The 11332-nt window shown below is 51.9% G+C and overlaps 1 protein-coding gene across 1 annotated transcript; it reads left to right on the top strand.

Moving 5' to 3' along the window:
• The first annotated feature begins 909 nt into the window (after positions 1–909).
• LOC100901538 (uncharacterized) lies at positions 910–2593 on the top strand. Its single transcript, XM_003741765.2, has 4 exons — positions 910–962; positions 1095–1153; positions 1756–2174; positions 2262–2593. Exons 1-4 carry the CDS (start codon positions 941–943, stop codon positions 2524–2526), a joined length of 765 nt encoding a protein of 254 aa, XP_003741813.1. The 5' UTR covers positions 910–940; the 3' UTR covers positions 2527–2593.
• The last annotated feature ends 8739 nt before the right edge of the window (positions 2594–11332 follow it).

Below are 11332 nucleotides of genomic sequence, written 5' to 3'. Positions count from 1 at the left end.
TCTGAGAAAGTTTTGAGCCTTGACGTACGAATCGGAAACGGGGACTCATTTCGCTTTATTTGAATGAACTTTCCCCGATTCGCTCGAAGAACCTGCGATACCTGCGTGGTCAGAGTTTTCTCCAGCGAAATCTCCACGATATTCTGGGCACAACCAATACAATGAATATTCATCGGGGAGATGCAGAAGCGTGCGTAGGGTATCGATTATGATCTCCAGCAGATGAGGTCCGCCCTTCGGCTCGATCCCATAACACAGCTCGCGCAGCTCTTATAGAAGATTTCGGCAAGTCGGAGTGGCACGGGCGTCGAGGAGGATCAAGGAGCTCGCGACTCGAGACATCACGGGTGACTTCCGCTGTCCAGGAAAGGCCGAAAAGTCCTCGTGAAAGAGTCGAACAGTTGGCTTACTGATCCGCTTTTCGCTGTTCCACCTTGTCTTTTTGGAATCGACTTACTCCCGGGTCGCTCACCCCGTTGAGCGTGTGGCTAAATATCCCGGGGAAACCAATCATTCTTTTCCCCTGAGAGTAATAATTAGATTTCTAATCGAGCGTTTTGATCGCGCCAACTCTTCACGGAATCTCCGACAGAACATTGGTCGCGTCGACTCAGTTCAGCAGGTCGGCGGGACAGACGCGCCACAGATTTTATCTGTTCCCGAGTCGAGATCCAGATTGGCCGTTTCGAACGGAAATTATCCGATCCAATTCCCCGCGATAGGGACAAGGAGTGGGTTTTTGTCTTTCCTCTCATAGGTTACGGAGTTCACGCGTGAGAGGTCTGATGTTGCAGGCTGATCCTGTCGGAGGAGTGAATCTGATAAATGTCTAGCTGTCTGTGTAATCAGATGGCTCACGCAGCTCACAGTGGGAGTATAGAACGGCAACGTCGTCCGCGTAGACCTCATATCGCTCAGACTGCACTGAGCGAGAGTCGAGATGCGTTTTTTCACAGCAACAGGTACACGAGCACCCGAATCTCCATCTGTTTGGCACAGCTATGCAAAAGTGATTTCCCGCCTCCCGGGTGATGTCATCCGACGATAAAGTGCTCGCTCGCGAGAACCGCCATTGAAACTTGTCTCGTTTCCAGCCGTGTTTGTCCTGGTGTCGGCGTGTGCGGCGCAGCAATGTACCTTCAGGGATAGCGGGGTAAGACCAGGAAGTCCCTCAGAAACGGAGCGGGCTCTTGTGAGACGAGTGCGGACGAGAGAGCGAGAACGCGCACAGCGGCGGTGGGCGGGAGTGAGTCGGGGGAAGCGAGCTCGGTCCTCAGACAGAGACACTGGATGAGAATCCTCGCTGGATGGGACCGAGCATTAGGAAGCGTGGGAGCAAGGGGAAAAACGGGTGGAAAGACGCGGAACAGGCTCCCAGGCACGGACAGGCAGGACGGTAATCCTCAGACGAGCATCTCTGGCTTCTCAGAGAGCGGCTCGTTTCGCGTCTTGGGTCACGGAGCCCTTGAACCTACCGCCGTCGTCGGCCTTCCGCTCTCAATCTCATCGTCGACGCAGACAGCGTCCTCTAATAAGCCTACCTGGAACGAGCTCTCAAACAGAGATTTCTCCTCTCATTCGGTTCCTTTGGAAGGTCAGGCTCGTCGCTGGAGAGCTCAGAGAAATCTTCCGCTCCCTGTCACCACATAATTGCGTTCGTGTTCTCGTGGGCGACAACCTCGACCATGCGACACATGATCGGATCTGAAATCCCTAGTTTGGGCTGAGTTTCCTCATATTGTCTCCTGGTTGCAGTTCAAGCAGTGCATCAATAATTACACCAACTGGATTCAAGTTCAATTCGCCCAAACGAAGGACCTGACGGTGCGCATGATCAACGCGATTCCCGAGCCCCGGGAGAAACTCGGTGGAGCGCACGGTCTCGATTCTCGTCCAAATCATCATCATCATATCGGTGCTCCGTCGCTGCGAAACAACAACGTGCTCCTACGCAGAGATCTACGAGCTGTGGAGGATAACGACTTGGATTCGTCATCTGAGGAACTCGCGACCCCCGCTGCCCATGTTAAGCACGACTCCGATCATCATTTCAGCGGCCATGGAGCTCAGTTGTCTTCCGAAGAAGGCGCCGTTGCCCGAGGTCTCTCTTGGCAACAATTCAAACGAGAAGTCGTCCAAGTTATCGAGTCGGTGATCGACAGCGCGTGCCAAGGGTAAGTTTCTCCCGGGCCGCCCCCAGCGACGGGCCTTCGTGTGCGCGAGTATGCGCGGGAATTTCAAAAATCACTCGATTATTCCAGGATAACGAACGGCGTTGAGACCATGACTCATCCGGGAGGCATACACGATATCCGCTCGATAGTCTGCATCTACAGCAGTGTTTCGACGGTGAATATCAAGGCCTCCTTCGCCTTGAATGAAATCTACGAGAGGCTCAACAATGAGCAGAGACCCCGCTTCGAGAAGGGACTTGCAGTGCCTCTGCTGATGGCGGCTAAGCGCATTGGAGAAGTCAAGAAGGGAATGGAGAAAGAGATTCCGATCTGTTATTCCCTATTGGTGTGAGACCTATACCTGAGCCGAGAGTTCACTCGGAATTGAATAAATTAGTAGAGAGTCCTCACCGCGGAGAATATAAGTATGTCATTCCCGGGGAATTTCTCGTAGATAACTCTTATCGTGACTGCGACTGAAGCTAATGCTAAGAGCATCTTCCAATCGAAACATCGGCTACAGTGCATGGACCCTCTGGTAGCCTCTGGGAGTTCGGCGTGACGGGTTGCGGAACGGTCTCCGATCCAGACCGCTCTCTCGCATGATCTCCGGGCACAGTCTCCGAATTCCCGAATGGAGGAGATCCGAGAGGACAACGTTCAAACACGTACGCGCCTCGCTGGAAGTAGGTACCCCATACAATATACTTTTCATCTGCACGGGATTTCATGACACGGAGAGGTGCTGGAGAGTTTTCTGATAGATAATTTCCTAGTAAGATAATGGAGCTCGATCAAGTTGGGATAAAACGCGATGGTGAATTCGAGCCCCCCTTGAATTTGATCCACAGCGGATGCTAGGGTGAAGTCTACATGAAAGCCATGACGAGCAGAAGGCAACGACCGCGTTCCTGCCCGGCATGGAGACGGAGCTCTAATTTGCATTTTGGTAGCAATTAAAGTCTCTTTCTCTACCATTTCAAGCGTAAAATAGACTTCTACGTGACGCAGGCATCCAAGCGACAGCCCGCAACGCAAGCGGAAAGCTCACGGGCTGACAGGCCCACTCTGAAATGACTCACAATCCGGGTTCCCAAACGCTTCTTTGATGAGCCACGCAGCCCCATGCGTCCCGGCGGACATCCATGCCGACGAACTTGAGTTCCTTCTAAGTACCTTCCTCCACCACGCTTGCTCTTTCCGGTCCCTTGGCGTTAAGTATTTTGAAAACGTAGCCCGTCCACATCTGACTCTGAAGCGCTAGCCCTTGGAGCGGCTCGCAATCTCAGCGCGAACGGAGATTCTCGGTGGATCGCGCTCGTGTATCTGTCTCTGATGCAAGATCCAACGCTGTCCTAATTTCGGGAATTGACCAGAATGGATTTTGGGCGGAATTTTGAATCAAGATCGTTCGAGCAAAAACCGAATACAACGATACGTATAACCTCAATCACTGGTGGGTCTATGTATTCCGAAGCTTGGAATCGGAGGCAGCATTTTCCCCCGGAAACTCCATCACGGCATTTTTCGGCCTCGCAGACTCCCTTCGGAGAATCACCCGATTGGGAGAAGACCGTGAGCATTCATGGCGGCCGGTGCGACCGAGCCGAATTCCAAGCCCTAATCATTTGTCTAGTGGACGTGCCTCCATTGCCAATGTTTCAGATAGCTGCAGTACTCACCCAACCATTATGAAGTATCTTATGGAGTTGATCCTATACGACCTGACGCTGACGGAGGCATTCTAGCTGACGCAGAAATCAGGGAATAGTTTTAGTTTAGTTAGAATAGTTTCAATAGCTCTAGTTTTCCCGGAAGAGATAGCTCACGCTTTATCCATGTACGAAAGAGTACTATCAAGTCAACTTGGTCTCTCCTCGAAAATATCCCGGCATATCCGCCGAGGGAGATGCTGGATATGCCTGATCATGGCCAGTTGCGCTGTACCTTCGGTCGAATGACATGTTATCCGTGGCTAAGGAAAATCGGGAATATCGGCTGCGTATGGGCGCTTCCGGGCCTGAATCGGACAAACCGAAAAAATCCGCTCTTACATACAGCCGACATACACATTGAATTTTTCCCGTCCGCGGCGTCCCTGAGCTCGTCGAGTTGTCTGGAGCTCTACCGTAAGGGTAGGGCGGAATTACGCAGAGCTTCATTGTAACCTCATGGACATATTCCACCGAGACGGACCGTCCCTTGGCGACGATTTGAGTATGTAGCTCTGTCTTGAATATCTAGCTATGGGAAGCTTGGGAAGGCCTTCATTCGAACTCGAATTCAATCTCTAATGAACGTGGTAGGCGATGAAAAACCGTTTCAGGCATGAAGCTTTCTCGCAATGAATGCATTCAATTAAGGTTAGCTTGCGGCAACCCCCTACAGCGCAGATTCGAATCGTACAGAGGAGCATATCAGCGGTCTTCGGGAACGGAACGGTGGGTATTATGTTCAGAAAGAGCCGTATCTATCGACTTTGGGTCAAGGCGTTCACGCTTTGTGCTGCGAGAACAATCTCCATCATTCTGTAATGGGGTAGCGTCCGATTCGAGTAAATCGAATACCTGATTGATCCGTGTTGAAGATTGTGACGGGCCGTCATGGGTTCGAAGATTTCCGACCTAATTCAGAGTTACCGCAGCTACGGAATTCTCAGCCTCGTCCTGGTCTTCCTCGCGTCCCCGGCTCGTGAATTTCCTGACTCTCCAAGTCGAATACGGTGACATCTTTTGAAATGTTTAAACCAACGAGATGGAGTGCGAAGCCCCCTCGAGTCGAGCTCCCGCGAGTTATGCCGGGCCTTGTTCCGGATGTCGTCATGGGCCAGGACCTGCGATTGACAGCTCGAATCCATTATAACTGGACTGGATGCGAGCCTGACCGGAAGTAGCGAGTGGAGTCTTCTGGACTACGTGAAGGAATTCTTCGCGAGCACATGAGTCGTCGGCTAGAGGCTGGCAAACCGTAGAGAGAGAGCTTCTCGAGTGCCGGCGTGTGCAGCTGTGCGTCCTGTTTGAAGAGCGACAACATTTGCCTATCGATCTAGCCGTGAGGACAGAAGCAGGTCGACTGAAAAACGAATAAGATGTTCTTATGCTCCATGCTATCATGCTCTCCAGATTTCCCGATATGCCCGAACCCGCGACTCCGATTAAACGAGCTCCATCTCGGAGCGCTGATCCGCCTATCGGGCAACATTCGTTCAATAAGGCCTGCGTTAGAGTCGATTCCCCGACGGATGGACTCGAATTGAAGCGTCCAAACTGTGGATTACCAGAAGAGATTCAAATTTTTCGCGGCGACCGCGAAATTCGTGGAAACCGCGATTTTCAACAGTTTTCAGCGATTTCCGGGAATTCATACGTTTAGAGACTCGATAATAAATCGAACTTTCTCCAAACAACCCAGAGGAGTTTTTCCCCTCATGGGGGAATCGGGCTCTCGGAATCGAAGGTGCGCAAAACCTCAACCGGGCTCTTTGGGACTCGGTCATTTCTTGAGCTCGGCCACGGGCTCTAAGACTCGGTCGGATCAAGAGTCGCAACAAAGGATCGAACTTGGAAAGCTCATTTGATTTTGGGAGTGACTCTCGCAACGAATTCGAATCGAATTCAGTAGCTCTCCGCGATTTCGAGGGAATTTCGGGGTTTCCGCGAGTTTATAGTTTTCTTACCGCGACACGCCGCGATTTCAGCGATGTTTCGCCGCGAAAAATTCACATCCCTGATTATCAGATATCACATGGGGGCCAGAGAGTCTTGGCTTTCTTGTGAAAGCGATGGCATCCTGGCCAGGAATAAAGATTTTCTCGTCCCGATTCGGAGCGTTCGATTCCATTATTCCAGAATTCGACACGGCGGGCTCTCAGGGTTCTGAGAAGTTACGCGTCCTGCTCTGTCGAATTCCAGAGCATTGGGAATTATCCCTGCATCGAGAATTCAAGAAGTTGAGCCGATGACTCGGCGGTTTGACTAATTGCGTCTACTTTGACTTGACCCTGGAATCACCAGAGTTTCAGGACTCAGAGCACAGCAGCCGGCTCTTGACCGAGATTTCTCTTCTGGAAGATCAGAAAAAATAAAACGAGCGAGTCGAGGCGGCTCCTTCGAGGAATGGACCCGATACTTCGTAGGCAAACGCAGCGGAAATCACTCATCTTGCATCGCCCAAGCTTCCCGCGAACCGATAAATCCTCACGAGCCGAGTCCCGAGTTTCCCTCTCCCGTCTCAAGGTCCACTGATTGGTGATTAGTAGCAAGTCTGCGCAAATGATCGCAGATCGGCCTCCGAATTTGAATGAAAGCGTGCGAACCAAAAGCCTCCCCGCTGCCGCTTTTCAAGTCGATTAGTCTGGAGACGTCGCCAAGGTCGCGCGTGTCGTCGGGCTCGATGCAGTGGAAACGATCGATTGAGGGAGGCTACCCCGAGGACGCATGAGGGTCGAGTAGGAGAGTAAGAGAAAGGATATGAATTCTGAAGGAAATAGCCCTACTGGAAGCAGCCTCCGAAACGAGCAACAATGTTTGGACTCCATACCTCACTGCTTCCATAACGCACACCATCTAAAAAATCTCCACGGAGGCCTGTATTGCACCGAGCTCGAACGGTCCGAAAAAAATCGCTTTTTCGTTAGAGAGGGTTTTGGGTACAAGATTCATGTAGGAGAGATTCTCAGCAGAGCAGGAAGCAACAACGACACGAATGTTCCGGCAAGGCTGAGCCGATACGGAATGATGCAGTCGCAAACTCCTCAAAGAGAAGGAGAAATAGCGCTTAGCCTGGCGAGCGAGCGAGCGAGCGAGCGAACGATCGACTACCCGATTCGAGAAATCGTCCTCGAGGCCGTGTAACGTCTCTGAGTCCTACAACGATCCGCGGTTCCAGCTCTGGGTCGACGAACAGCATTGCGGATCTCTGAAATTTGAAACCAATACGACTCGAGTGATCCCTCCAAACAGTACGAAGTATCGAGTCGTAGAGTGATCGATCAAATCCATCTCGATGAGGCTCGCAGCCTTCCTCGACGAGATTCTACCTGGAGTCGTAAATAAATTCGAAACCCTTAAAAAATAATTTTACAAAACGCTCCCATGTATTTTCCTCTAAATCATGTGGATGACTTCGATATTCCGGTCCGAAAGAGTTCGGTCAAGCAAAGTCACACGATGCTGATGTGGTCATTCGAACGGATGAGAGTTGGTAGGTCCGAGGGCACTGTCGCCCGATACCCTTCTCAACCTTGACATATCTTAGTACTCCTTGTTGTGGTGAGGAGCCCACGAGTTGTCGAGACTTCACTGCAGGGTCATGGCTCATGGCCTGTCAGATCTTCGGATCATCGAGGCTCGTCTGATAGAGGATAGATGAGCGGAACTTCCAGCCGATGGTCATGGGAGACGGGGAAATAATACTTCGATGAGATCCGGAGCTGACTCCCAGACTCGAAGTCGAGAGAACGGTCGAGAGACTTTTCGTCATTACGTAGAGATCGGTCCTTTGGGAATTCACTCGAAGCCTGTCGAGTACTTGGAAAATGTTCAACGGCAAACATTACCCTCTCGAGATGCCGTGCGCTGAGCAAACTTCCATTCGGGCAGCCCCGCCAGGGGAAAAAGAGCCCTCAGAGTTCCAGAAGAGCGGAGAAAAACACTTTTGACTCCGACATAACGTTCCTCGGATCTAATTCTATCGCACACGGGTGTATACGGTCGACGTGAAAGCAAATATGCGGTGGAGGATCCGCTGAATCAGCTGATATTAGTTGGAGCTGGGCCTCTGTGAAGATCAAAGGTTTGCTCGGCCGTAGCGGAAACACCACGGCGGAAAGCCGCCGGGGCTCGTCCCCGCTCTCTCTCACCCGCGGACCGAAGTCCTCTCGATCTGTGAGAGACTCTCTAATGCAAGCCGACGGTGGAATATACGCTCGGTTCCGGACTCTAAATCAGACTGGGGATCGAGTGCGAGGTCCCGGCTCTATTGCGTGTCGGGCGATTGGTTTGCCTATCTTTGGCAAGATACGAGACCGTCATACAAATACGCGGAGACAACAGCACCCGCTACGTGAGCTTTCGCTTCCGATTCGAGTTCGGCTTCGCCATGCGCTTACGGAGCAGGTGTCCGTCTCTCCTACTGACGCTCCTTTCGTTCGAATGCGCTCGGAAATCAAAAATCCGAGTGCTTGTCTGCTCTACAAGGGCGTGAGGTTCGCTCCCCGATTGGTGCGGAATAAAATCTGCCCCCAGAGCTCCAATAATTCGGCCATTTCATTTCCATTCGGGCTAGAGATCCATACGTCGAAACATGACTACAAGACGTCGAGTGCGGCGCTTTGACGCGAAAACCACCCGTTTCTCCCGCCCTGATGGACTGGACCGTCATTCAGGATTCATCCGTCAACTCGCTCTCGGGTTGAGTGCGGGGCCCGAGCCGCAAGCCATTCTTGAGCTGAGTATGATCTCTTGCGTCGAGTGATAAACACGCTCTTCTACAGAGCCGTTGCTTTCGGTCGCCAGTCGTTGCACGACCGCTCGACAAGCAACATGTGGTTCGGTGAGTAAGAACAATCTATACTTTCTGAACTGGTTCTCTCAGAGGAACCGCTGCACAAGCCCAGCTCAAATCCCCGTGCGAATTCTTCTTGGATCATCTGCCAGACAGATTTCCTGGCCAGACATCTGGGAATTTTCTCCATTGAAGGTTATGCACACGAAGCCTTGACCGCGAAAGCATTGGAATTGAGGCACTCGGCACGATGCGTTTTCTTCATCGTCTATTCCGCATTATTCGTCGACAACATACTCTTGACTGCGGCGGGTGAGTAGACGCTACTGGCTTCCGATCTTTTGCTTATGCAACGCGAGGAATCCCATCGCCTCCTGGTCTAGATTCTAGATCCTCTGCCGACGACCCAACGTCTGAACCCCGATCCAGTCCCTGGGGCCGCTTCCATGAGGCTCAATGAGATCCGAGCTGTGAAGTTTCGCGGCTGCTCTTGATTGGATCGTGGGCTCAGCGCGGCTTTCGACGGATTTCTCCAACATATTCGCCGGAATTGTGCGGATCGAATCCTTACCGATTTCTGTTGGCGCAATTCGTATGAGTTCTGACGTCCTGGAGCGTCATTCCTGGGTTCTGAGATCGACGTGACTTCAGGAGCTCCCGCTGATGAGGAACGCCAACATTTCGGCATGATGATCGTACTTGCGGCGTATGCGGAAGCCTTCATGTGCAAGGTGCTAAGCGAGCCTCGACCCGGGAGGGTCCCGGTGTGGTGTAGGTACCTTCGCGACTGGACACGATCCAGAGGAGCTGTATTTATTGGGCCAATCTTGTTCGCTGAAATATCGGAATCGAATCAAAGAAAATGATGTCAGATATTGCATCTCCGGGGCTCCTCGAGCAAACCGATTGCAAATCGTTGCGGGGGGGGGGAATTCCAACACTCCGCGGCCTTCCAAGATGAATCTAAGAAATGTTGTCCTCATGGAGAGAGCCAGACAAAGAAGTCACCTTTTCTGATACGAGATCCTAGGGATCTTACATTCCTTACGAGTGTCCAGTCGCCCCTACATAATCGCGCTTTCACCGTGCTCAGCTCGCTGAAACCGCAACCGTACCGCGACCATTTATTTTCTCTGACGACGATCCTGGTGTGCAGCTTCCGTTGTCTCCGGGTCGGGCAGAAAAAGCCGCGCTCCCTTCTGAACTTCGGAGTTGGGGTCAATCGCACCTCTCTCCGGAAAAAGGTCACTCGATCAGGTCCCCATACATAAACCTGCGCTAGCGTCCAAAGTAGCGGAGCCACTTTTGAGTCAAAGGCCCGCGACTATATCTAGGTGAATATATGATAACACGCTCTTGACATGGTCTCAATTCGGTTTTCGATCCGCCAACTCGTTCCGTACCGAGCTCGCTGTACCTCACTATGACAGAAAAAGTTCTCTCTGACTCCCATCATGGAGAAAGTCTTCTCGCACGACGATATTCAATGATGCTCAACAGCTGACTTTTATGAGCGACCGGGATCGATTCTCTTGCTGCAGAGATCCCGGAGAGCCTGGACGCTACTTCTAGCTCAGCAGCTTCCTTGGCTCCTTGTTCCGGTCTTAATGCGATTCGGCAAGTCCAGGGCGATATTGTGCCCTCTAGAGGCCCGCAACCGGCTGACTGAGTGTCGACCGAACTTCATCCTTTGTGGAAGATCTACTCAGCGACTCGCAAGACATCATTCAGAGTTCGTAGGGGCATTCTAGAGTCAATTGACAGAGTTAGACTATTCTCTCCGAAGTTCGGCTCGATAAAAAGCTTCGAACCGTTCAGGCGGATTTGGTTCAGGGCGGAGTTTCCGCTGATTCCGACAGAGAAACAATCTCCGGCGGCTCATGAAAGGCCAAGCGAGAGCTGCACCTCTCGATACGTTGCGCGTTGTCATCACGAGTCGGAATTCTCTTCGAGCTAGCGCATCAAGGAGCCTGCCTTTTGACAAGATCACGTTCCTATCCAGTCAATGAAGGCATTCTTCTGGGGATTCCTCTGAATTCGATTTGCTCGAAGCTCTATCGGCGGCTAGTGGGAATCATTCCGGGCGTCGTAATTAGGATTCGGCATTCGCCACCGCATGGGAAATCATCAGAAGCCGTCGCCTTCCGGGGTCTGCACGGCTTCGCGCGGTGAGGATCCGATGTACAGCTCTTCCAGGGCTAGGTAATCTTAGAAACTTGTCTCCAGCTGGCTGGATGAATAAATAATTTGAGGAGACCCGGTTATCGAGGCAGAATTCGCCGACATTTGCGCCTGATCGAGGTCTCTGATCCGGAGATTTCATCTCACCAGCCGAGGGGGGGGCGAGGAGAAGTCCCTCTCTTCACCCTCCGGCTCAGATCCAAACAGACTGGCGGAAAAAAATTGCGAAAGTCAGTGGGAGACAAGGCATTTCCCCTAGTCGTTTGAAGGATGTTTTTGGCACGGAGGATGGAGAAATGACCTGATAAGGGTGTCCTCTCGATGCTTTTCCGAAATGCGTGCGACCGGTTTCGCTATGTGCCGCCAGCTGCGATTGGCTGGGCTGTGACGGAGTGTAGGCTGGAGGCTGTACATTAACCATCGACATTCGACACGCGAGAGATCGTATACAGATCGGAAAGAATCGCGGAGCA

Source organism: Galendromus occidentalis, unplaced genomic scaffold, assembly GCF_000255335.2.
Source record: "Galendromus occidentalis unplaced genomic scaffold, Mocc_1.1 scf7180000077194, whole genome shotgun sequence".
NCBI lineage: Eukaryota > Metazoa > Arthropoda > Arachnida > Mesostigmata > Phytoseiidae > Galendromus > Galendromus occidentalis.
The sequence above is the reverse complement of the archived record's forward strand: the minus strand, read 5'-3'. Positions and strand labels throughout refer to the sequence as shown.